Source organism: Micromonas sp., chloroplast (assembly GCF_000090985.2).
Source record: "Micromonas sp. RCC299 chloroplast, complete genome".
NCBI classification, from domain to species: domain Eukaryota; kingdom Viridiplantae; phylum Chlorophyta; class Mamiellophyceae; order Mamiellales; family Mamiellaceae; genus Micromonas; species Micromonas commoda.
The window spans coordinates 29,915-56,447 of record NC_012575.1 but is presented as its reverse complement, the minus strand read 5'-3'; the positions used below and the strand labels follow the sequence as shown (position 1 = coordinate 56,447).

The 26,533-nt window shown below is 38.6% G+C and overlaps 10 non-coding genes across 10 annotated transcripts, besides 19 other annotated features; 8 read left to right on the top strand and 2 right to left on the bottom strand.

The window, feature by feature from the left end:
* Positions 1 to 28: 28 nt before the first annotated feature.
* On the top strand, positions 29 to 108 carry trnL3. The gene has a single exon. It is a non-coding gene; the product is annotated as a tRNA-Leu (tRNA).
* Positions 109 to 225: 117 nt separating this feature from the next.
* On the top strand, positions 226 to 298 carry trnE. The gene has a single exon. It is a non-coding gene; the product is annotated as a tRNA-Glu (tRNA).
* Positions 299 to 689: 391 nt separating this feature from the next.
* Positions 690 to 902, top strand: an mRNA.
* Positions 903 to 910: 8 nt separating this feature from the next.
* Positions 911 to 1,285, top strand: an mRNA.
* A 54-nt stretch (positions 1,286 to 1,339) lies between these two features.
* Positions 1,340 to 1,810, top strand: an mRNA.
* Positions 1,811 to 1,869: 59 nt separating this feature from the next.
* Positions 1,870 to 3,102, top strand: an mRNA.
* Positions 3,103 to 3,500: 398 nt separating this feature from the next.
* On the bottom strand, positions 3,501 to 3,572 carry trnC. Its single transcript has one exon. It is a non-coding gene; the product is annotated as a tRNA-Cys (tRNA).
* A 141-nt stretch (positions 3,573 to 3,713) lies between these two features.
* Positions 3,714 to 6,944, top strand: an mRNA.
* Positions 6,945 to 7,051: 107 nt separating this feature from the next.
* Positions 7,052 to 9,433, top strand: an mRNA.
* Positions 9,414 to 13,022, top strand: an mRNA.
* A 184-nt stretch (positions 13,023 to 13,206) lies between these two features.
* Positions 13,207 to 13,854, top strand: an mRNA.
* A 432-nt stretch (positions 13,855 to 14,286) lies between these two features.
* On the top strand, positions 14,287 to 15,785 carry rrs3. The gene has a single exon. It is a non-coding gene; the product is annotated as a 16S ribosomal RNA (ribosomal RNA).
* A 73-nt stretch (positions 15,786 to 15,858) lies between these two features.
* Positions 15,859 to 15,932, top strand: trnI2. The gene has a single exon. It is a non-coding gene; the product is annotated as a tRNA-Ile (tRNA).
* Positions 15,933 to 15,938: 6 nt separating this feature from the next.
* On the top strand, positions 15,939 to 16,011 carry trnA2. The gene has a single exon. It is a non-coding gene; the product is annotated as a tRNA-Ala (tRNA).
* A 570-nt stretch (positions 16,012 to 16,581) lies between these two features.
* On the top strand, positions 16,582 to 18,646 carry rrl2. The gene has a single exon. It is a non-coding gene; the product is annotated as a 23S ribosomal RNA (ribosomal RNA).
* A 372-nt stretch (positions 18,647 to 19,018) lies between these two features.
* rrs2 lies at positions 19,019 to 19,135 on the top strand. The gene has a single exon. It is a non-coding gene; the product is annotated as a 5S ribosomal RNA (ribosomal RNA).
* A 296-nt stretch (positions 19,136 to 19,431) lies between these two features.
* Positions 19,432 to 20,493, top strand: an mRNA.
* A 779-nt stretch (positions 20,494 to 21,272) lies between these two features.
* Positions 21,273 to 21,461, bottom strand: an mRNA.
* Positions 21,462 to 21,806: 345 nt separating this feature from the next.
* Positions 21,807 to 21,878, bottom strand: trnM2. The gene has a single exon. It is a non-coding gene; the product is annotated as a tRNA-Met (tRNA).
* A 109-nt stretch (positions 21,879 to 21,987) lies between these two features.
* On the top strand, positions 21,988 to 22,071 carry trnM1. The gene has a single exon. It is a non-coding gene; the product is annotated as a tRNA-Met (tRNA).
* Positions 22,072 to 22,283: 212 nt separating this feature from the next.
* Positions 22,284 to 22,547, top strand: an mRNA.
* Position 22,548: 1 nt separating this feature from the next.
* Positions 22,549 to 23,382, top strand: an mRNA.
* Positions 23,383 to 23,397: 15 nt separating this feature from the next.
* Positions 23,398 to 23,676, top strand: an mRNA.
* Positions 23,677 to 23,719: 43 nt separating this feature from the next.
* Positions 23,720 to 24,355, top strand: an mRNA.
* Positions 24,349 to 24,768, top strand: an mRNA.
* Positions 24,769 to 24,816: 48 nt separating this feature from the next.
* Positions 24,817 to 25,176, top strand: an mRNA.
* Positions 25,177 to 25,190: 14 nt separating this feature from the next.
* Positions 25,191 to 25,745, top strand: an mRNA.
* Positions 25,746 to 25,796: 51 nt separating this feature from the next.
* Positions 25,797 to 26,165, top strand: an mRNA.
* Positions 26,166 to 26,168: 3 nt separating this feature from the next.
* Positions 26,169 to 26,423, top strand: an mRNA.
* The last annotated feature ends 110 nt before the right edge of the window (positions 26,424 to 26,533 follow it).

Below are 26,533 nucleotides of genomic sequence, written 5' to 3'. Positions count from 1 at the left end.
TAAAATATATATCTTTATACTGCCTTGAGTCTTAGTGGTGGAATGGTAGACACGCTAGCCTTAGGAGCTAGTGCTTTATGCGTGGAGGTTCGAGTCCTCTCTAAGACAAGTTAATTAGTTAGTTTTTTTCCACAAAAAATTTGTTTTTCTTTAAACAGAAAAAATTAATTGACATTTGTAAAAGCCCCGTTTTATAATAAGGAATAATAGTGGTCTTTTCCATTTGCCCCCATCGTCTAGAGGCCTAGGACATTTCCCTTTCACGGAAGTAACAGGGATTCGAATTCCCTTGGGGGTATATAATATATAAGTTTTAAAGATTCAAAAGTTTTTCAAATATATTGTACTTTGTTGTATTATTTTTCAGCATAATATACGTTTATTTGTTTGTTCTTAGAATCCTTCTTGCAATTCCGTGATATATATGCTTCAATTTAATGCAAAAGCTTTAATTATATTAGAGTTTTGCTTGTTGAGTAGTACATATAAAGGATGTTCCTTGCACATATCTGCTTATTTGTTTTGTGTAAGTAGGCAAAGTGTTCCTTGTGCTTGTATTTTTCTTATAGTTATATCTTCGAATGCAGAAAAACTGTTATTCATTTATTTCAATTTCTTTAAAGTTTGAAATAAATTATTTATATAAGTATTAAAAAATACAATTGTTTATTTTTTAGTTTAATTTATCTATGAATTTTTCACGTCAACGCACGTCTCCAATTAACGCTGGCGAGATCATTAATTACAAAAATGTTGATCTTCTCCGTCGTTTTATTACGGAACAAGGTAAAATTTTACCACGCCGTTTAACGGGTGTAACTGCAAAACAGCAACGTCAACTTGCTAAAGCAGTGAAGCAAGCTCGTATTTTAGGATTTTTACAATTTCTTTATAAAGAATAATTTTAGTTATGCCAACGATTCAACAGTTAATTCGCTCACAGCGAATGAAAATCGAAAAGAAGACAAAATCACCAGCGTTACAATCATGTCCGCAACGCCGTGGTATTTGTACACGTGTTTATACAACAACACCAAAAAAACCAAACTCTGCACTTCGTAAAGTAGCCCGTGTTCGTTTAACAACTGGGATCGAAGTAACAGCATATATTCCAGGAATTGGACACAACCTTCAAGAACACTCTGTAGTATTAGTACGTGGTGGTCGTGTAAAAGACTTACCAGGAGTACGTTATCATATCGTTCGTGGTTCACTTGATACAGCAGGTGTAAAAGGTCGTTTACAAGGCCGTTCAAAGTATGGAGTAAAACGTCCAAAAGGATAAATAGTATCTTTTTCGTTTTTCTTCTAGTTAATATTTAAACGTTTAATTGACCTTATGTCTCGTAGAAAAGTTGCAAAAAAGCGTCCGGTTGCGCCGGATCCAGTATATCAAAGCCGCTTAGTAAGTCTTTTAGTAAGCCACCTTTTAAAGAAAGGTAAAAAAAGTGTTGCATACCGTATTTTTTACGAAGCAATGACTCATATTTCAGAAACAACATCACAAGATCCACTTGAGGTACTTCGTCAGGCTGTTTTAAACATTACACCAAAAGTTGAAGTAAAATCTCGTCGTGTAGGTGGAGCTGTACTTCAAGTACCACTTGAAGTTAAATCTGATCGTGGAACAGCTCTTGCTCTTCGTTGGCTTCTTGTTGCTGCACGTGCACGTTCTGGACGTAGTATGGTAGTAAAGCTCGCTGCAGAAATTATGGATGCAGCAAATAATACAGGTGGGGCTATCCGTAAGCGTGAAGATACTCACCGTATGGCAGAAGCAAATAAGGCTTTTGCACATTTCCGATTCTAATTATAGAAATCTGAATAATTTTTAGCCAAAATCAAATTGATTTTAACTTATTTTAAATTATGGCACGCGAAAAGTTTGAACGTACAAAACCACACGTAAACATTGGAACAATTGGTCACGTTGACCACGGAAAGACAACTCTTACTGCAGCAATTACTATGGCAATGTCTGCACGTGGTGGAAAGCAAGGTGGTAAAGGATATGCTGATATTGACTCAGCTCCGGAAGAAAAAGCACGTGGAATTACTATTAACACTGCACACGTAGAGTATGAAACAGAAACTCGTCACTATGCACACGTAGACTGTCCAGGTCACGCTGACTATGTTAAGAACATGATTACAGGTGCTGCACAAATGGATGGTGCAATTCTTGTAGTATCAGGTGCTGACGGACCAATGCCACAAACTAAAGAGCACATCCTTCTTGCGAAGCAAGTTGGAGTACCTAACATGGTTGTGTTCCTTAACAAAGAAGATCAAGTTGATGATGATGAACTTCTTGAGCTCGTAGAGCTTGAAGTACGTGATACACTTAGCAGCTACGAATTCCCTGGTGATGATATTCCAGTAGTAGCTGGATCTGCACTTCTTGCATTAGAAGCATTAACAGAAAACTCAGCTATTGCTGCTGGTGACAACAAGTGGGTAGATAAAATTTACAACTTAATGGATCAGGTAGACCAGTACATTCCTACACCTGAGCGTGATACAGAAAAGACATTCCTTATGGCTGTTGAAGATGTATTCTCAATTACTGGTCGTGGTACAGTAGCAACTGGACGTGTTGAGCGTGGAACAGTTAAAGTTGGAGATGTAGTAGAGATCGTAGGTCTTGGTGATACACGTGAAGTAACTGTTACAGGTCTTGAGATGTTCCAAAAGACTCTTGATGAAAGTGTAGCGGGAGATAACGTTGGAGTACTTCTTCGTGGAGTGCAAAAAGATGATATTGAGCGTGGAATGGTACTTGCAAAAACAGGGACAATTAAGCCACACACAAAATTTGAATCTCAAGTATACGTTCTTACAAAAGAAGAGGGTGGACGACACACTCCATTCTTCCCAGGGTACCGTCCTCAATTCTATGTTCGTACAACTGACGTAACAGGAAAAATTGAATCATTCAAAACTGATGATGGTGATGAGGCAACTATGGTAATGCCTGGTGACCGTGTAAAAATGATTGTAGAGCTTATTCAGCCAATTGCAATTGAAAACGGAATGCGTTTTGCAATTCGTGAAGGTGGACGTACTGTTGGTGCAGGTGTAGTATCAACAATTCTTGAGTAATTCCAGTCCTACCATTTTTATAATTCTGTTTTTATATTTGTGATTGTTTTCCAAGTTTCTATTGGTTTTCAATCCAAATATATGCAGATATTATAAATACTTATTTTTCTGTGTGAATAAAGCACTTGCTTTTATATCCACAAAAAAATATACTTAAAGTAGTCCTACTTTTGTCGGAAAAAGATTTTGAACTGTGTCAGGGCTGAAAAGAAGCAGCACTTATAAATATTTTTTTGGACAATTGTAGGCCTCCGTAACATGTAACAAAGACTTAATTTTTTAATATTTACGACAATTATTATCAATAATAAACCTCTAAATTGTCTTAGAGGGTATTGATTAATACTTATTTTTTCTTCTGAATTAGAAGAAATTTAACTATTTATATCTATTTTTTTAGGCGGTGCCCAGATTCGAACTGGGGGATAAAGGATTTGCAGTCCTCTGCCTTACCACTTGGCTACACCGCCATTTTTTTGTAACTCAGTTTTATACTTTATAGATTACAACATTTTGGTCTGTTTATCAACTCTACATTTTAGACCTAGTTATTTTCAACTAGTATTAAAATAAATTTCTCGATTTATAATCAATCATTTATTCATATCTATATGATTTTGTTTCGTCAAAAAGTGGCCATCCCTGATTTTCTTGATGCACAACGGAAAAGTTTTCGTCTTTTTTTAGAGACTGGGATTCGTCGCGAACTTGAATTTGTTTCTCCCATTATTGGAAATTCGTTAGGAACAAGTATCCGACAACCGACGAACCGTTATATTTCTGTATCTTTTTTAGCTCAAGATTTTTATTTAAAGGCACCAAGTTATACACCACAAGAGGCAATTCATAATATGGAAACATATAGTAGTCAGCTTGTGGTACCTGTTCATATTTCTTCGCAAAGTTTAGATGTGAGTTGTGTGTTACCAGTAACCTTTTGTGATCTTCCATTAATGACCGAGCATGGAACATTTATTATTAATGGATCACCGCGTGTCATTGTTCACCAAATTGTGCGTTGTCCAGGGGTATATATTAAAGCACAGTTTGATCAAAAGAATCGTCGTTCACATTTAGTAAGTTTTTTATCTTCTTATGGTTCGTGGCTTCGTCTTGAAACAGTACCACGTAATCCTGAAGTGTATGCGTGTATTGATAATTTACGTAAATTACCTGTTACCCTTCTATTAGCAGCACTTGGTTTTAATTTTAAACAAGTTTGTGCAGTTGTAAGTGATCCAAATGCATTAGTATTTACTGAATCTCTTTTAAAGCCACAATCTTGTGAAGATGCCATGGTTATGATGACTGCATTAATGTTTCCACATCGTGCTGGAAGTGTTTTAAAAGCAAAGAAGTTTTTATTTACTCATTTTTTTCATGCGCGACGTTATAGCTTAAGTGAGGTTGGCCGTAAACGTATTAATCGTAAATTACGTATGCGTCATAATCTTCCTTCTTTAACTTTAATGCCAGAGGATGTTCTTGCAGGTGTAGATTATCTTCTTCGTGTAAGTAATGGAGAAACTCAATTTTTAGATGACATTGATCATTTAAAAAACCGTCGTGCGCGTTTAGCTGGAGAGTTAATTCAAACACAGTTTCGATTAGGATTAAATCGTTTAGAGCGTAGTGTACATACACGTATTAGTGATGAAACACTATTACGACAAAAACGTTTAGGTGTTGCTCTTCCATCACTTATCCGAACACAAATTGTTGGATCTGTTTTCAAAGAATTTTTTGGGTCAAACCAATTATCACAGTTTATGGATCAGACAAATCCATTAGCAGAAATTACCCATAAACGCCGTTTAAGTTCATTAGGACCTGGCGGTTTACACCGTGATCGTGCAGGTCTAATTGTTCGTGGTATTCACCCAAGTTATTATGGTCGTATTTGTCCAATTGAAACGCCCGAAGGGAAAAATGCTGGATTAGTAGGTTCTATTGCGACATATGCACGTGTAAATTCTGATGGCTTTTTAGAAAGTCCATATATTCTTATGGAATCAGAAAAATCTAATCAGGATGATGGTTTTTTCTTATTGAATGCTTCGTATGAGGATAAAGTGATTGTTGCTGCAGCGGATACACAAATGACAGCAGCTCGTGTTCCCGCTCGTACACGTCGTGAATTTATTGAAACTGATCCAAATGAAATTACTTTCTTAGGATTATGTCCAATTCAATTTATGTCAATTGCTACAGCATTAATCCCATTTTTGGAGCATGATGATGCAAACCGTGCATTAATGGGTTCAAATATGCAACGCCAAGCTGTTTCTCTTTTAACACCACAACGGGCTTTTGTTGGAACTGGATTAGAAGCTCGTGTTACACATGATTCGGGAGCAGTTGCACGTATTCGTAAGAGTGGATATGTCTTATATGCAGATGCACAACGTATTGATGTATTAACTGAAAAATCATCAGTGAGTCAATTTGTAAATGAACCTACTTTTAAACGTGAAACAATTTCACTTACAACATATCAACGCTCAAACCAAGATACATGTATGCATCAACGTCCAAGTGTTGTACCAAATACTTGGGTTCATGCTGGTGAATGTTTAGCTGATACTGCATCGACAGTGGCTGGCGAGTTAGCCCTTGGAAAGAATCTCCTTGTGGCTTATATGCCATGGGAAGGATATAACTTTGAGGATGCTGTTTTAGTAAGTGAACGTTTAGTGTTTGATGATGTTTTTACATCTGTTCATATTGAACGTTATGATATTTCGACTTCTCGTACACGTGATGGTCAAGAATATATCACTTCTAAAGTTGAAAAGAATACCCATCTTGATGAATTTGGGGTTATTAAAGTTGGAACATGGGTTGAACCAGGTGATATTCTTGTTGGAAAAGTTTCTCCACAACAAGAATCTGAGAATACTCCAGAAGGTCGTTTACTTCGTGCTATTTTTGGAGGAGCTACACGTGATGTAAAAGATACTCCATTGGTGGTCCCAAGTGGGGTGACAGGTCGCGTATTAGAATGTCGAACATTATTTGAAAAAACTAAATATAACGAAGAATTAGATTCATATGAATCTGTTGGTTCGGTACATATTTTCTTAGTACAAAAGCGTAAAGTTCAAGTTGGTGATAAAATTGCAGGTCGCCATGGAAACAAGGGAATCATTTCAAATATTTTACCTCGTCAAGATATGCCATTCTTACAAAATGGAACACCTGTAGATATGGTCTTAAATCCATTAGGTGTACCTTCTCGTATGAATGTGGGTCAAATTTTTGAATGTCTTCTTGGGTTAGCAGCTCATACTTTAGAGCAAAATTATAAAGTTTTACCATTTGATGAAATGCATGGTGATGAAGTATCCCGTGGATTTGTTTATCAGCAATTATATAAAGCTCGTTGTGCAACAAATCAAAAATGGGTATTCCGTCCTGAATCACCAGGGAAAAGTATTTTATTTGATGGTCGAACAGGTTACCCATTTGACCAACCTGTTACTGTAGGGTATCCATATATCTTAAAATTAGTTCACTTAGTAGACGATAAAATTCATGCTCGTTCAACTGGGCCTTATTCACTTGTGACGCAGCAACCATTAGGTGGTCGTTCAAAACATGGTGGGCAACGTTTAGGAGAAATGGAAGTTTGGGCACTTGAAGGATTTGGTGCAGCATATACATTACAAGAATTATTAACAATTAAGTCCGACGATATGCGTGGTCGTAATCTTGCTTTTATGTCGATTATTCGTGGAAATTTACTGCCAAAACCGGGTGTTCCTGAATCATTTAAAGTATTAGTATGTGAATTACGTGGTCTTTGTCTTGATATTAGTCTCTCTCAAATTCCTTCTAATTAAAAGTGAACATTTCTAAAGAAATGGACAACCTTTCAAAATCTGTTATATCTATACAAATTTTTGTATATGAATCAGATAATTTTTTTATCTATCCAACTTAAATTATTATGAGTCACGATATTGATTATATTCAAATCCAAGTCGCGTCCCCTAAAGAGATTGAACGGTGGTCGTTGCGTGTACTCCCGAATAACCAACTTGTTGGGGAGATTACAAAAGCTGACACCATTAATTATCGAACATTTAAACCTGAGCGTGATGGTTTATTTTGTGAACGTATTTTTGGATCAATTGTAAATAATGAATGTTCATGTGGAAAAACACGACGTCGTAAACCATTACAAAAGCCAGGAGTTATTCCTCTTGATGAAGGTACTACTTTTATAGCAAATGATGACTCAGCAGGTTATGTTTGCCCGACCTGTGGAGTGGAACCAACCGATTCAAAAGTTCGTCGCTATCGTATGGGTTGTATTCGTTTACGTAAACCTGTTGCGCATTTATGGTATTTCCGTAATACGCCAAATATTTTATCAGTATTGTTAAATATTAGTGCTGGGCAAACGGATGAGTTACTTCACTTTGATTCCTATACACCATCTTCAGCTGGTGTAATGAACTATTTTTTACATGGTGGAACCGAATGGTATATTGATGAATGGGAAGCTATTCATACAGGTTTAGGCCATATGCCTCAAAAATCAAGTTTTGAACTTGGGATGGGGGAAATTAGCAAAGATGAATTAGATATTGAAGCTGTATGGAATATTGATGCTTGGACACATGGGGAGCATCAAAAAACAAAATATGGTTTACCTTTAGAACCACGAACAACAGAAAACTGTGGTGCGGAAGCTGCTCATGCACTTCTTAGTCAATTAGACTTACCTTTTATGGAGCGTATGCTTAGCACACGTTTACGTCAAAAAGTGAAGACATATCATTCGAAATCTCGTAAAAAGTATATTGAAACTACTTTTGATGAGTTAGATCGTTTTGGTATGGATCAAGTTTCAGATTTAAATCCAGGTTGGGAACCGACAGAAGAAGAACAAGAAGAAAATATTAAACATTTACGTAATTTAAAATTAACGCGTCAAGGTCAGCGTAATCGTGGATTAAATGCAAAGATTAAAAAATTAGCAAAACGTTTACATTATGTTCGTTTATTAGCGCGTAAACAATTACGTCCAGAATGGATGATTGTTTCTGTTTTTCCGGTTTTACCACCAGATTTACGACCAATGATTCAAATGGCAAGTGGTCGTTTTGCTGCTTCTGATTTAAATGATTTATATCGTCGGTTAATTTACCGAAAGATTCGTTTTGATAAATTTTGTAATTTATTTGATGCTGAATTTTTACCAGATCTACTTATCCGACATGATCTTTGTCTCTTGCAAGAAGCCGCTGATGCCATTATTGATAATGGACGTCTTGAAAAACCTGCCCAACGCCCGAATAAGACTGTTTTTAAATCATTAACGGCAATTATTGAAGGTAAACATGGTCGCTTTAGACAAAATTTATTAGGAAAACGTGTTGATTATTCAGGACGTTCAGTTATTGTAGTTGGACCTAAATTACGATTACACCAATGTGGTTTACCACGTGAAATGGCTTTAGAGTTATTCCATCCCTTTATTATTCAAGCATTACTTGAGCACGGTGTTGTTCGTAATATTCGTGCAGCTAAGAATTTAATTCAGAAACGTACTCAAAAAGTTTGGGATATTCTTGAACATGTTGTATATGCTCACCCATTATTATTAAACCGTGCACCGACATTACACCGTCTAGGGATTCAGGCATTTGAACCAATTTTACTTTCTGGACGTGCAATTCAATTACACCCTTTAGTATGTCCTGCTTTTAATGCCGATTTTGATGGTGACCAAATGGCTGTTCATATTCCATTATCATTAGAAGCTAGAGCTGAAGCACGTTTATTAATGTTAGCTACTCATAACTGGCTTTCTCCTGCTACGGGTGAACCAAGTATCCTTCCAAGTCAAGATATGATTCTTGGATTTTACTATTTAACAACCCGACGACAAATTAAGCCAAGTTCACAAACTAATCAAGTACGTGTACTTAAAGAAGTAATAAAGCCAACGTTTAAAGTATTTGAAACATTTGATCGTGTACTTCAACGTTATTCATTAGGGGCATTACAACTTCATGATTTAGTTTGGGTAAAAGCTGAGGCCCCTTCTGATTGTCAAAATTCTTTACCGGTTGAAGGCCGAGTACAAGCAAATGGTCATAACACATTAATTTATGATGCTGTTGTAACTGAATCTTGGCCGATTTATTCATTGCCAATGCAATCAACATTACAACTTGCAGTCCCATCAGAAACATCGGTGGAACCTGTTTTTGGACATGTATCACAAATGCATCGTATGTCTTTATCGACATTCTATCTTCGTACAACTCCTGGACGACTAATTTTGAATTCTCTCATTTATGAAAACCTTTTTTTGTAACCGAACGGTTGATAAAAGTGAAATGAAACGTTTAATTAAATGGGTTTTACTTAATTACGGAACGCAAAAAGCTACCCGTTTTGTCGACCATTTAAAAACACTAGGATTTCATTCCGCTACACTGGCGGGTATTTCATTAGGTATTGATGATTTACGTATTCCACCAGTAAAATCTGTATTTTTGAAAAATGCAGAAAAAGATATTTTAGATAATGATCTACGTTATACCCGTGGACAGATTACAGCGGTAGAGCGTTTAGAAAAAGCTCTGGATATTTGGAACACTACAAACGATACATTAAAAAATGAAGTAATTGCTCACTTCCGTGAAACTGATATTTTTAACCCTGTATATATGATGGCCTTTTCTGGAGCACGTGGAAATATTTCACAAGTACGTCAACTTGTTGGAATGCGTGGTCTTATGGCTGATCAACAAGGACAAGTTTTAGACTTTCCAATTCGTCGTAATTTCCGTGAAGGTTTAACTGTAACAGAGTATATGATTTCATGTTATGGTGCACGAAAAGGGTTAGTTGATACAGCTTTACGTACAGCCAATTCAGGGTATTTAACACGTCGTTTAGTAGATGTTGCTCAGAGTGTAATTATTCAACAAGTAGATTGTGAAACAACTGAAGGTCTTGAAGTAATACCTTCTGATAAAAATGAATATGCTAATATTATGGGTCGTGTTTTATTACAGCCCGTAGTTGATGAACAAACTGGAAAATATTTAGCTCGTAAAAATACAGAAATTTCACCTGCACTTGCAGCTCAACTAATTAAATTACCTAAAGTTGTAGTTCGTTCTGCATTAACATGTCGTTTAAATTCTGTTTGTCAGCTTTGTTATGGTTGGGATTTGTCGAAACATCGATTAGTCCAATTAGGTGAAGCTGTTGGTGTACTTGCAGCTCAGTCAATTGGAGAGCCTGGAACACAACTCACAATGCGTACATTCCACACTGGTGGGGTATTCGCAGGTGAAGCCACAGAAAAAGTCTATGCACCTTATTCTGGAGTTATTTCTTATAGTGGTACACCACGTGGTCGAAAAGTTACAACACGATTTGGGGAACCTGCATTTTTAACGGTTGTGCCTGTGTCGATTAAAATTACGCGACCTGAGCGATCCAAATCAGTAATTCTTCAATTTCCAGCATTTACACTTCTATTTGTTTATCCTGGTCAATATGTAATGTTTCATCAAAGTGTTGCTGAGTTGTCACGTATTGATGCCGATTCACAATTACCGGAAACATCTGGTGATATGAAAGTTGTTGAAAAGCAACTTCTTGCGCCTGATACGGGTCAGATTTATTACAATAAAAATACTGCTTTTATACGTAGTCGACAGAGTAGTAGAGCTTTATCAAACAAATCAGTAAATCAAGTACCAAAAGTTTTTGCTGGTTATGGTTTTATTTGGATTCTTTCTGGCTTATTATTACGTAATAATTTAAATTACCGTGGAGATTATTTCCATAAAACATTTCAACCGTTTACTTTTAAACCAATTGTTGATCAGAATGGTTTAAATAGTCCTCCTAGTGATTCATATCAAGCAGCAGCAGAAAAATTATTAAAATATCAAGGTCTTTCTTCACGTCTAAAAGTTACACCTTTTGCTTCATATAAAACAGTTTATAAACAACAACAGCAAGCATTTGCACAAATTGATCAACTTGTTGGTTTAAAAATGAAGTTAACTCCATCTCAACTTTTTGCTAAAAATCGACAGAAATTGGAACTGCCGGTTTATACTAATATTAATTTTTTAACTGCAGAAACGTTATCAAAATTCGATGGTTATACTGAACTTATTCCAAGTGACCGTAAATTATTTGGATCTTCTTTAGTACTTGATATTTCAATTAATTCTAAGTTGGTAAATTGGTTTACAGCTCACAATAAATTTGGGTTTGCTTATGATGTATCGAATCAGAACTCAGATTTAAATATTGTGACATTAAATTCTGAGCATAAATCAGTAACTAGACTTTGGAAACTTTCAAATTATCCAACAACTGGCTTTACTGTACCAGTGGAATATAATGTGAATCTGGTTAAAACCACTGGTAATTATCAAATTTCACTTATTTCTCCTACTTCTTCTTCTAAGAGTAAGCAGGCTCTTAAGTCAGCTTGTTTAAATGTTTTTGCCCATAAAACTTTTGGACTTTGGCGTAATAGTTGTTTACGAAGTATTCGAAAAAAAGGTTTAAAAGATTCTAGTTTACGAATTAAACTTGGAAAGTCATGTTTTAGAGTTAGTACAAATAAGTCGTTAGTCCGTAATACGAATATTAATATTCCCCTAGATATTGCTAATGATTTATTAATTAGTACAAATTCGCATAAAAATGAATCTGTAAATTTTAATGCATCAGTTTCACTAGTACAGCCATATAAAGATGCTTCACAAATTTGTCAAACAGGACCAGTACAAGATTTAGTACAAACTAGAGTAATAAACGCTAATAATGGTGATCATTTCTTAAATTGGCAAGAAGTTTGTAAACGTTTGCTATCTACTAGTCTAAGTATTAAATCTAGACACGAAAAGCCAAATCGTTTTCCATTAGCAAGTAATCTTATAACTACTGGTTCGCCAATCTCACAAAATTCTTTAGAGTACCAACTTCCAATGGAAGTTTATTCAACACAAAACGGTACTTTAACTGCAGCTAATAAAAATTTGAATTTTTACTATGGATTAGAGGGTGAAATTCGTCTGCCAGGTCTTGCTATTACAAAACAAAATCAGCATGGATTTAAGCGTTCAGGTGAAAAATGTTTAGTCGTGCTTGGTCAATATTTACGTGTTGGTGATGAATTAATGCCAGGGATTCGAACACCTTATGGCGGACAAGTAATTCATATTGATGAAACATCAATTATTTTACGTCGTGTCTACTCATATGCAATGTCAAGTGGGTCATCATTATTAGTGGACCAGGGTCAATTAATACAAAAAGATGTTTCTTTTGGGACACTTCTTTCATTTGAATCGGATGCTGGTGATATTGTTCAAGGGTTACCAAAAGTTGATGAATTATTAGAAGCTCGAGAACCTGTCGAGAAAATTGCTTCCAGTATGCATGCACAATTAGCAACACTTTTCTTATTTTATTCAAAGACATATGGTTTACGTGAGGGCTGCCGTCGTAGTCTTCAAGAAATTCGTCGTATGTTAGTGAATGAAGTCCAAGCAGTATATGGATCACAAGGTGTGTTTATTTCTGATAAACATATTGAAATTATTGTTCGTCAAATGACTACTTATGTTTTAATTACTGATCCAGGTGAAACAAATTTATTACCTGGTGACGTAATTGATTTACGTCGTGTAGAACATTTTGAAGCAAAGAAAGGATCAAATCCAGTACAATATCGTCCAATTTTACTTGGTATTACTCGTGCATCTTTAGCTGCAGAGAGTTTTATCGCAGCTGCAAGTTTCCAGGAAACTAAACGTGTTTTAACGCGTGCTGCTGTCGAAGGTCAAATTGATTGGTTAACTGGACTTAAAGAAAATGTTATTTTAGGTCGTCTTATTCCTGCAGGAACAGGTCTTTATGTTTAATATTTTACTTATCGTTTAACTTGTTCCATTTTATTGCCATCTCTATTTTTGAGGTGGCAAAGGTTAATAATTGTCTAACATATACAGTCTTTTTGTTTTATGCTATGATTTGGACATCTAAGCTAAAAATTTATATATTATAGCTTTCGTGAATGTTAATTTATTTTTATTTTAAAATTTTATTATGACAAAGTTAGAAGCACTTTTAGAGGCTGGTGTTCATTTTGGTCACCAAGTAGGGCGTTGGAATTCAAAAATGGCACCGTATATCCATGAAACAAAAAATGGTGTACATATTCTTGATCTTGTACAAACACTTGATGATTTAGAAAAAGCCCGTCCTGTTTTAAAGCGTGCCAAAAATGTTTTATTCGTAGGAACACGTCCACAAATTGCTCCAATTATTGAAACTACAGCTCAAAAAGTAAATGGGCATTATGTAAGTACACGTTGGGTTGGTGGTCTTCTTACAAATTGGAAAACAATGTCAATGTGTCTTCAAAAATTAAATCGTTTAGATAAGCAGTTAAGTGAAGATGGTAAGGCATCTGGTCTTTCAAAAAAAGCTATTCTTCAACTTAAAAAACAACGTGCACGCCTTGAGAAATTCTTTGGTGGATTACGTGGCTTATCTGAATTACCTGATCTTGTAGTTATTGTAGGGCAACCACACGAAAAAAATGCTGTAAATGAATGCCAGCGTTTAGGGATTCCAACAATTACATTACTTGATTCAAACTGTGATCCAACGATGTCAACATATGGGATTACCGCGAATGATGATTCAACACGTTCTGTAGAAATTATTCTTGAATCATTAATTGCAAATTAAATTAAAATAATGTGTTTATGAGGGATTTTAAAATCCCTCATAACAAAAGGGGTTCGAGTCCCTCCTTGTCTGAAAGTTTTATTAAAAATTCAAATTAGATATATTATATTTTTAGAATAAAGGATTTATTTATGCAACATGCATAAGCGCCCCAACAATTTACTTCAGGTTTTTAGGAGCAGCTAAATCAATTTTTGCTGCGTTTATTTATTCAATATGGTGTTGAAGAAGAGATGCTGACTCCTGAGCTCGTGCAAGCTTTTACTCCTTTATCAGATGAAAATGCTCAGCTTCGCCAAAATTTCAATATTCTACAAGTCGAATTCATGCAATCCTTAAATGTTTTTTCTTTGTGAAAGAGGCAGAAGTGCATGGCCAGTTCGGCAACACGCTATACTCGTGAATGGAAGCTTTAGTTTTTCTAATCTTCTCAAACACATCAAGGAGAGTTTGATCCTGGCTCAGAAGGAACGCTGGCAGCGTGCATAACACATGCAAGTCGAACGATGAAACATTCTTCGGAATGTGGAAGAGTGGCGAACGGGTGAGGAACACGTAAGAATCTGCCCCTCGGTCGGGGACAACTCTTGGAAACGAGAGCTAATACCCGATACGCTGTGGAGTGAAAGAATTTCGCCGAGGGATGATCTTGCGTCTGATTAGCTAGTTGGTGTGGTAATGGCATACCAAGGCGACGATCAGTAGCTGGTCTGAGAGGATGAACAGCCACATTGGAACTGAGACACGGTCCAAACTCCTACGGGAGGCAGCAGTGGGGAATTTTCCGCAATGGACGAAAGTCTGACGGAGCGACGCTGCGTGAAGGATGACGGCCTGCGGGTTGTAAACTTCTTTTCTCGAAGAAGAAGCTCTGACGGTATTCGAGGAATAAGCATCGGCTAACTCCGTGCCAGCAGCCGCGGTAATACGGAGGATGCAAGTGTTATTCGGAATGATTGGGCGTAAAGCGTCTGTAGGCTGTATAGAAAGTCTTTTGTTAAATGCCTCGGCTCAACCGAGATCCAGCAAAGGAAACTTCTATACTTGAGGGAAGTAGAGGTACAGGGAATTCCCGGTGGAGCGGTGAAATGCGTAGATATCGGGAGGAACACCAATATGGCGAAGGCACTGTACTGGGCTTTACCTGACGCTCAGAGACGAAAGCTAAAGGAGTGATTAGGATTAGATACCCTAGTAATTTTAGCCGTAAACGATGGAAACTCACTGCCGAGCGAAATACAACGAGCGGTGGTCAAGCTAACGCGTGAAGTTTCCCGCCTGGGGATTACGCTTGCAAAAGTGAAACTCAAAGGAATTGACGGGGACCCGCACAAGCGGTGGAGTATGTGGTTTAATTCGATGCAACACGAAGAACCTTACCAGGGTTTGAAATCATTTCAAAACTCCTTGAAAGAGGAGCCTCCTTCGGGATGAAATGACAGGTGGTGCATGGCTGTCGTCAGCTCGTGTTGTGAAATGTCGAGTTAAGTCTCGTAACGAGCGCAACCCATGTCTCTTGTTGCTCACTGAGTGCTTAAGAGAGACTGCCGACCAACATCGGAGGAAGGTGTGGATGATGTCAAGTCAGCATGCCCCTTACATCCTGGGCTACACACGTACTACAATGGTAGGGACAATGAGCTGCGATCCTGCGAAGGCTAGCCAATCTCAAAAACCCTATCTCAGTTCGGATTGTACTCTGCAACTCGAGTACATGAAGGTGGAATCGCTAGTAATCGCTGGTCAGCTATACAGCGGTGAATACGTTCCCGGGTCTTGTACACACTGCCCGTCACACCATGGAAGCCGACTCTTCCCTAAGTCGTTACTCGAACCCATTGGGACGAGGATGCCGAAGGCAGGGTTGGTGACTGGGGTGAAGTCGTAACAAGGTAGCCGTACTGGAAGGTGTGGCTGGAATACCTCCTTTTTAAAGATGAAACAAGCGCGCATTTCTTAAAACAATTGGCTTGCCATTGCTTGAGAAGAAATGCACCACGCTACGGGCTATTAGCTCAGGTGGTTAGAGCGCACCCCTGATAAGGGTGAGGTCTCAGGTTCAAGTCCTGAATAGCCCATGGCACGGGGGTATAGCTCAGTTGGTAGAGCGCTGCCTTTGCAAGGCAGACGCCAGCGGTTCGAGTCCGCTTACCTCCAGCCAAGCCTTTAATTTAAAAGGTCAATTAGAATTGTGGTTATTTCTACACATAAAACAAAATCAATCAATAAAGGGCATATGGTGGAGACCTAGGGACCTAGAGCCGATGAAGGGCGTGACAACCGACGATATGCCTCGGGGAGCAGGACGTATGCTTTGATCCGAGGATTCCCGAATGGGGCAACCCAAAGCATTCCTTCTTGAATTCATAGAGAAGAGAAAGACAACTTGGTGAACTGAAACATCTTAGTAGCCAAAGGAAAAGAAAGCAAAAGCGATTCCCAAAGTAGCGGCGAGCGGAATGGGAACAGCCTAAAAGGACTTTGACATTAATGTAAAGACCAGGTCATGGGACCAAACATATGGCACTGCATGGAATGAGAAACGAAACAGCTGAAACCTGTACCATAGATGGTGAAAGTCCAGTCGTTGAATCACTACCAACAACCGCCGTTTGGCTCCCGAGTAGTATGGGACACGTGAAATCCCGTATGAATTTGCGAGGACCACCTCGTAAGGCTAAATACTCCTAGGTCACCGATAGCGAATAGTACCGCGAGGGAAAGGTGAAAAGAACCCCTTTACGGGGAGTGAAATAGAACATGAAACCGTATGCTTACAATTTGTGGGAGGATGAACACATCTGACCGCATGCCTGTTGAAGAATGATCTGGCGACTTAGAAGAAGTGGCAGGTTAAGATTTTCCATCGAAGCCAAAGCGAAAGCATGTCTGATAAGGGCTCTCGTCCCTTCTTCTAGACCCGAACCCAGGTGATCTAACCATGACCAGAATGAAGCTTTGGTGATACGAAGTGGAGGTTCGAACCGACCGATGTTGAAAAATCGACGGATGAGTTGTGGTTAGGGGTGAAATGCCAATCGAACTTGGAGCTAGCTGGTTCTCCTCGAAATGCGTTGAGGCGCAGCGGTTGATTATGGGCTTCTAGGGGGTAAAGCGCTGTCTCGGTGCGGGCTGCGAAAGCGGTACCAATCTGTTGCAAACTCGGAATACCTAGAACGCTTTCAATCAGCCAGTGAGACTGCGGGGGATAAGCTCCGTAGTCAAAAGGGAAACAGCCCAGACCACCAGCTAAGGCTCCTAAATAAAAGCTAAGTGGCAAAGGAGGTAAAAATGCAGTGACAATCAGGAGGTTTGCCTAGAAGCAGCCACCCTTTAAAGAGTGCGTAATAGCTCACTGATCAAGCGTTTTCGCGCCGAAAATGACCGGAACTAAGTTTTTTGCCGAAGCTGTGGCTACATCACATAGATGATGTAGGGTAGAGGAGCGTTCCGTCCAGGGGGAAGCCAAGCGCGTAAGCCGCGGTCGACAGGACGGAAGTGAGAATGTCAGATTGAGTAACGTAAACATTGGTGAGAATCCAATGCCCCGAAAACTCAAGGGTTCCTGCGCAAGGCTCGTCCGCGCAGGGTCAGTCAGGACCTAAGGTGAGGCCGAAAGGCGTAATTGATGGCAAGAAGGTTTATATTCCTTCACTAGTCTAGGCTTAGTCCTGAGGGACGAACAAATACCAATCTACACAACAGCCATACTTGGCAGTTTGGATAAACCTGTTGCTGTTTGATGCTATTTATTCCAAGAAAAGCTCATTCGACTTTGAGTCTAGACTACCTGTACCGTAAACCGACACAGGTGAGTGGGTTGAATAAACTAAGGGGAGCGAGATAACTCTCTCTAAGGAACTCGGCAAATTGGCTCTGTACCTTCGGAAGAAAGAGTGCCCCTCAGGGGGCCACAGTAAAGAGATCCAGGCGACTGTTTACCAAAAACACAGGTCTCCGCAAAGTCGTAAGACGACGTATGGGGGCTGACACCTGCCCAGTGCCAGAAGGTTAAAGAAGTTGGTCAATCTTTGATGAAGCTAACAACTGAAGCCCTGGTGAACGGCGGCAGTAACTATAACTGTCCTAAGGTAGCGAAATTCCTTGTCGGGTAAGTTCCGACCCGCACGAAAGGTGTAACGATCTGGATACTGTCTCAGAGAGAGACTCGGTGAAATAAAACTAGCTGTGAAGATGCGGCTTACCTGCACACGGACAGAAAGACCCTATGAAGCTTTACTGTAACCTGGAATTGCTTTCAAGCTTATTTTGCGCAGCTTAGGTGGGAGGCTACGAACCTTTTCTTCCGGGAAGAGGGGAGCCATCAGTGAGATACCACTCTTGGTAAGCTAGAAAGCTCAGTCTTAACCGTTATCCGGTAAGATGACAGTTTCAGGCGGGCAGTTTGACTGGGGCAGTCACCTCCCAAAAGGTAATGGAGGTGCACAAAGGTTCCCTCAGGTTGGACGGAAATCAACCATAGAGTGTAAAAGCATAAGGGAGCTTGACTGCGAGACTGACATGTCAAGCAGAGACGAAAGTCGGTTTTAGTGATCCGACGGTGCTGCGTGGAAAGGCCGTCGCTCAACGGATAAAAGTTACTCTAGGGATAACAGGCTAATCTCCCCCAAGAGTTCACATCGACGGGGAGGTTTGGCACCTCGATGTCGGCTCGTCGCATCCTGGAGCGGAAGTACGTTCCAAGGGTTGGGCTGTTCGCCCATAGAAAGCGGCACGCGAGCTGGGTTCAGAACGTCGTGAGACAGTTTGGTCCATATCCTGTGTAGGCGTTTAGAGCATTGAAAGGATCTCCCCTTTGTACGAGAGGACCAGGTGGGGACAGACCTCTAGTGTACCAGTTATTCCGCCAGGGGTAAACGCTGGGTAGCTATGTCTGGAGTAAATAACTGCTGAAAGCATATAAGTAGGAAGTTCACCTTAAGATGAGTGCTCTTTTGTCTCAAACGATCAATCTTCTATGAAGGATTGACAAATGAAAGACAAGGAAGGTCACGGCAAGACGAGCCGTTTGATAGGCATGAAGTAGAAGTGCAGTAATGCATTCTGAAGCTGACATGTGCTAATAGACCGAGGGATTTGATTTTGTATACCATTTTTACTACTCTGAACCACAGCTGCAACTTTTGCATACGTGGTTCTTTTTCTTGGTGTCTTCGTCGAGGTCGAGACACAGCATCCCTTTCCGAACTGCGTGGTGAAAGGCCTTTGAGATAACGATAGGATACGGGTAGCTGTATCTGAAAACATATCGATGCCAAGAATATATATATACTAATAAGAATACCTTAGGGTATTCTCATACTTTGAATACTATCTATTAAATATTTCTTCTATTTTTAATAGGAGATATTTTTCTATATAAATTTCTTAAATTGAAGAGTTTTCTCTACTTGAAGACTCTTTAATTTTTTTATAATAAAAAGATATTTTTTTTTATTTTTTTTTCACAGCCTGTACCGGTACAGGGAGGAGCTATGGTAAACTAATTGATAACAGGTCTAAACATCATTGATGTGGATTGTGTAACTCTTTATAACTATTTATTTCTTCTTTATTATGACTGCAACTTTAGAGCGCCGCGAAAACGCAACAGTATGGGGACGTTTTTGTTCATGGATTACTTCAACTGAGAACCGTCTTTACATCGGTTGGTTCGGAGTATTAATGATCCCTACTTTACTTACAGCAACTTCAGTATTCATCGTAGCATTTATTGCTGCTCCTCCTGTAGATATCGATGGTATCCGTGAGCCAGTATCTGGATCACTTATGTACGGAAACAACATCATCTCTGGTGCTGTAATCCCTACATCTAACGCTATCGGACTTCACTTCTACCCAATCTGGGAAGCAGCTTCTCTTGATGAGTGGCTTTACAACGGTGGTCCTTACCAGCTTATCGTATGTCACTTCTTCATCGGAATTTGTTCATACATGGGTCGTGAGTGGGAGCTTTCTTTCCGTTTAGGAATGCGTCCTTGGATTGCTGTAGCTTACTCTGCTCCTGTAGCAGCAGCAACAGCTGTATTCATCGTATACCCAATCGGTCAGGGTTCTTTCTCTGATGGAATGCCTCTTGGTATTTCTGGAACTTTCAACTTCATGATCGTATTCCAGGCTGAGCACAACATCCTTATGCACCCATTCCACATGCTTGGTGTTGCTGGTGTATTCGGTGGTTCACTTTTCTCTGCAATGCACGGTTCACTCGTAACTTCATCTCTCATCCGTGAGACTACTGAGAACGAGTCTGCAAACGCAGGATACAAGTTCGGACAAGAAGAAGAGACTTACAACATCGTAGCTGCACACGGTTACTTCGGACGTCTTATCTTCCAATACGCTTCATTCAACAACTCACGTTCACTCCACTTCTTCCTCGCAATCTGGCCAGTAATGGGAATCTGGTTCACAGCTATGGGTATTTCAACTATGGCTTTCAACCTTAACGGATTCAACTTCAACCAGTCTGTAGTAGATTCAAACGGACGTGTAATTAACACATGGGCTGATATCGTAAACCGTGCTAACCTCGGTATGGAAGTAATGCACGAGCGTAACGCTCACAACTTCCCACTTGACCTTGCATCTGTAGAAGCTCCTTCTATCAACGCATAATCAAGTTTTAAGTATCTTTACCTTTAGGTAAAATAACTTAGTGTCCATCCTCTCTTGTAGAGGATGGATATTTCTTTCCTCTATAATTAAAAGATAAAAAATTAACCTGGATGAATAAAAATTCCACAAAGACACAAAATAATAAATAGAAATGATAAATATTTTGTAAAAAGATATGCACTTCCATAATCTTTAAACCAACCACGTCGAAAAAACTTACGAGTCACAGGATCTCGAAGAATTCGTTGTTTTGGAAGAACAAATAATAATAAAATAAATGCTGAAATATATTGACGTTCATGCGCTGCAAAATAATTAGCAATTTTATTAATGGTCTCTGGAACAATTGGAAAAAAGGCGAAAAAATTCAGAATAAGAACTAATCCGATATAACCAAGAATAAGTGTATTTGCAATATAGCTAAAACCACCATATTCCCAGACATCACGGGGAGGTTGTAATGTACGATAGTAAATCATATATTCTAGAATTTCATAAAGAATACGAAAGACTCTTAGAAAACTATCTAAAACACTAAGCGTAAGATCTACTGAAAGTTCAAAGATAAGTAACGTACGATCGAAAATCCAACCAAAGAAAGAGACAACAAGAGAAAAAGGATTTTTCATAAACAAAGAAACAATTTAATAGATTAGCCAACTTTCATTTCAACATGAGTGTGTAGCGGGCAGACGAGGTCTTTGCACTTATATATAAAAAAAAGGGAGCATGAAGTGTATCTTTAAAGATACACCTCATGAGTATTAACATACTTAGTATTACGATACAAAAGAGTTAAGTGCTCCAACTACGAATACTAAAAGCATCCAAAGTGCAGATCCTGATAATACAAGACCTTTTGATTGTGCCCATCCTTCAGGTGACGCAAGGAGTACTGGTACTCCAACAACAAGAGCTAATGAAAGTCCAATAAAAGCAAGAAGTGTAAGTTGGAAAATAACAAGCATAAAATCGATGTGCGTAAAGTAAATCTAAAATATTTTAGATTTTTTATTCAAAGCTTAGTCTAACTTAGATTCATGAATGCACAAAATACATTTTCATTGGATTAAAAAAACAACGAGTTGAATCTAATTTGTTGAGTAAGCCGGTTCGGTGTTATTTAATAAAACATCGAACTACATATATATTAACATTTTCAATTCAATCTGCCTAGAATTGTTAGACATTCAACCCATGTTTTTTATAAAAAAACATATTTTTTTATCTTTTTTATTAAAAGACTAAATTTCTACTTAAAAAGTAAACTAATAATATAAAAATAGGTTTTATTTTTTCTAGTAAATTAAACTTGGCTCGAACGGGGATTGAACCTGTGACCTTGGGATTATGAGTCCCCTGCTCTACCACTAAGCTACCGAGCCTCTTCTTATATTCATATTATCTTAATATGGATTTTATTAAAAGGGGTTTTCAAAAGAAATTTTAAATAATAATTAATTCACGCTATAATAATTAAAATATTCATAATTGGCACTGATGGCAGAAGGGTTAATGCAGCGAGCTCATAACTCGTCGTTCAATGAACATTTCCCGGTTCAAATCCGGGTCAGTGTATAGTTAGGATAAATATAAAATATGTTTAAAGCAATTATTTTATACCTAAAATGTGTGTTTCATCTATAAAATAAAGAGTTAATCAAATTATCATAAGAAAAAAAATGTGTGCATTATACAATTTGTAGACTGCTACATTTTTTCATAGTGTGTTGTATAACACTTATTTTTTACTTGCTTATTTTATTGCTTCCTGATGGAACCTAACGCTTATGATTGACTTCATTAAACGCGTGATTGTAACTCAAAAATCGACAACGCTTCTTGAGTCAGAGCGCTATACGTTTGATGTGGATGTACATCTTAAAAAGACCGACATTAAAGCTCTTGTAGAAGATCTTTATGATGTACAGGTTATTTCAGTGAACACACATCGTCTCCCACGAAAGAAATCAGCATTTGGTGGTGTTCGCCCTCGAACAAAGCGCGCCATCATTCGCTTAAAATCTGGAGACTCATTACCTATTTTTGATTAATATGGCTCTTCGTTTTTACAAAGCATATACTCCGGGAACGCGTCACCGTTCCGTAGCGGATTGTACAGAATTAAGTAAGACTCGCCCAGAAAAGTCTTTAACACGCTCTTTTCATCGTGCAAAAGGGCGTAATAATCGTGGTGTAATTACGTGCCGTCACCGTGGTGGTGGACACAAACGTTTATATCGTCAAATTGATTTCCGTCGTAATAAGTACGACATGAATGCTCAAGTACTTACAATTGAATATGACCCAAACCGTAATGCTCGTATTGCTCTTGTTCAATACGATGATGGTGAAAAACGTTATATTCTTCAACCAACTGGTTTAAAAGTTGGGGATAATATTATTGCAAGTACTGAGGCACCAAACTCTATTGGAAATTCACTTCCACTTGCTGCAATGCCTTTAGGAGTACAGATTCATAATATTGAAGTACACCCTAAAAAAGGTGGACAACTCGTTCGTTCTGCGGGTGGAGTTGCTCAACTTGTTGCAAAAGAAGGTGATTTCGTAACAGTACGTCTTCCATCGGGAGAGGTTCGTCTTTTAAATAACCAATGTTGGGCAACTATTGGCCAAGTTGGTAATAGTGAGGTGATGAACCTTTCTATGGGTAAAGCGGGTCGTTCACGTTGGCTTGGAAAGCGTCCAACTGTACGCGGAAGTGTAATGAACCCAGTAGATCACCCACATGGTGGTGGTGAAGGACGATGCCCTGTGGGTCGTTCACAACCAATGACACCTTGGGGAAAACCTGCACTTGGTCGTAAGACACGTGCACGCAAAAAGTACAGCGATAGTCTTATTCTTCGCCGACGAAAAGTTTCATAAATCTTTTTATATCTTATGGCTCGTTCTCTTAAAAAAGGTCCTTTTGTAGCGCACAAACTTATGAAAAAGATTGAAGCGTTACATGCAAAAGGTGAAAAATCGGTTATCCAGACCTGGTCACGTGGTTCTACTATTACTCCAATTATGATTGGACACACAATTGCTGTGCACAATGGTCTTGAGCACATTCCAGTTTTTGTTACTGACCAAATGGTTGGACATAAATTAGGTGAATTTGCTCCTACACGTACATTCCGTGGTCATGTAAAAACTGACAAAAAATCTCGCCGTTAAGTTCTTAATGTGCGTGGTGTTGATTTTGAAATAGAAAAATACTATGGGTCAAAAAGTTCATCCTCTTGGATTCCGAATTGGTGTGACACAAACACACCGTTCGCAATGGTTCGCAAAACCAAAAGATTATGCCAACTTGGTTAAAGAAGATCTTATTATCCGTGATTATGTTGCAAAAAATCTTACTGATGCAAGCATCTCACGTGTTAATATTTCTCGCCAAGTCGATCGTATCGAGATCGAATTTTTCACAGCCCGCCCTCGTGCCCTTGTAGGTGCAAAAGGGGAAGCCTTAGTAAAAGTGCGTGAAGCATTAAAGGCAAAACTTCCAGCTCACCGTAGTGTAGCTTTATACGTAACAAAAACAGTACAACCAGAAGTGGATGCAGTGTGTATTGCAGAAAATATTGCAATGCAATTAGAAAAACGTGCACCATTCCGTCGAACTATTCGTCAAGCACTTCGTAGTGCACAAAAAGCTGGTGCTGTTGGTATTAAAGTACAAATTGCTGGTCGTTTAAATGGTGCTGAAATTGCACGAAGTGAGTGGGCACGTGAAGGACGTGTACCATTACACACTATTAGTGCAGACATTGATTATGCCACAGCTCGTGCACTTACAGTGTATGGGATCTTAGGTATTAAAGTCTGGGTTTGTAAGGGAGATAACAAATGCTAAGTCCAAAACGAACAAAATATCGTAAGCCTCACCGTGGGCGTTTAAAAGGTCAAGCAATGCGTGGAAACAAAATTTCCTTCGGAGATTTTGGTCTTCAAGCCCTTGAACCTGGATGGATCACTTCACGTCAAATCGAAGCTGGCCGTCGTGCCATGAGTCGTTATGCTCGACGTGGTGGGAAACTCTGGATTCGTGTATTCCCAGATAAATCTATTACAGCTCGTGCTGCAGAAACACGTATGGGAGCTGGAAAAGGAGCACCTGATTACTGGGTAGCTGTTGTAAAACCAGGGAAAATCTTATACGAAATGCGTGGTGTATCTGAAGCTGTTGCTCGTTCATCAATGCGTATTGCAGCATACAAAATGCCTGTAAAAACAAAATTTATTATCCGCGAGGGATTTGAAGCTTAATTTTTTAAGTAAGCTTACCTATTTCTCCTTAATGACTGTTTAATTCCCATGATTCAACCACAAACTTATCTTGAGGTTGCCGATAACAGTGGTGCACGTAAACTTATGTGTATCCGCGTATTAAATCGACAATATGCAAACATTGGTGATGTAATCATTGCTGTTGTAAAAGAAGCATTACCAAATATGCCAGTGAAACGATCTGACGTTGTTCGTGCTGTTGTTGTACGTACTGCACACACAGTACAACGCGAAAATGGTATGTCCATTCGTTTTGATGAAAACGCTGCCGTAATTATTAATAAAGAGGGGAACCCACGTGGAACACGTGTATTTGGACCAATTGCACGTGAATTACGTGAACGTGATTTCATGAAAATTGTTTCCCTTGCCCCTGAGGTTCTTTAAATCTCTTATCTCTTATGATTCAACGCCTTCAAAATTTGTATTTAACAAAGGTGCGTGACACACTTACGGAACAATTCCAATATAAAAACACGCACGAAATTCCACGCCTTGAAAAAATTGTTATTAACCGAGGTGTAGGAGATGCTTCACAGAATGCTAAACTTCTCGAATCATTATCGAATGAGCTTACTGTATTAGCAGGTCAAGCACCTGTCGTGAAGCGTTCTAAAAAAGCTATTGCTGGTTTCCAAATCCGTGAAGATATGCCAATTGGGCTCTCAGTAACATTACGTGGAGATCGCATGTATGCATTCTTTGATCGACTTGTAAATCTTGCTCTTCCACGTATTCGTGATTTCCAAGGAATTAATCCAAAAGGATTTGATGGTCAAGGGAATTTTAACATTGGTTTAGATGAACAATTAATGTTCCCTGAATTAAGTTACGATACAATTGATCAAATTCGTGGAATGGATATTGCAATTGTGACAAGTTCACAAACGGATCAGGAAGGAAAAGCTCTTTTAAAAGAACTTGGAATGCCATTCCGTGAAAAAGCAACTAAGTAATTTGATAACACAAGAGCAAACTTGTGTGAAATACTCATTTGAGGAAATGTTATGATTAATGACACAATTGCAGATATGCTTACGCGTTTACGTAATGCACAGCTTGCAAACAAAACTTCAGTTGCCTTACGTGCAACAAGAGTAACGCGAAATATTGCTCAATTATTATTCCAAGAAGGTTTTCTTTCAAATATTGAACCGGAAACTAATGGAATGTTTGAAGTAACTTTAAAGCGCTCAGTAAAAACATTTAAACGTGTTAGTACACCTGGGGTTCGTGTATATGTGAATCACAAGGAACTTCCACGCGTTTTAAATGGAATGGGAATTGCTATTATTTCAACATCTCAAGGAATTATGACTGAGAAGAAAGCACGTGCCTTAGGTATTGGTGGTGAAGTGCTTTGTTACCTTTGGTAATATATGGCTGATCGCGAACTTATTGAAATGGAAGGTACAGTAATTGAATCCCTTCCTAATGCAATGTTTCAAGTTGAACTTGAAAATGGATTCCAAGTACTTGCTCATATTTCGGGAAAAATTCGTCGAAATTCTATTAAAATCCTTTTAGGAGATCGTGTTGTTGTGGAACTCACACCATATGATTTAACAAAAGGGCGTATTACATATCGTTTACGTAATAAAGAAAAAGGACCTGGGACTTCGAAAGTCACATAATATTTTTCTTTGGAACTTTTGATTGAGTCTTTCTACAGATTTATCCACCAAATATCTGTTTGTATGAGATTCTTGGATTCAGACTCAGTTTAAGCTTCTTTATTCTATAT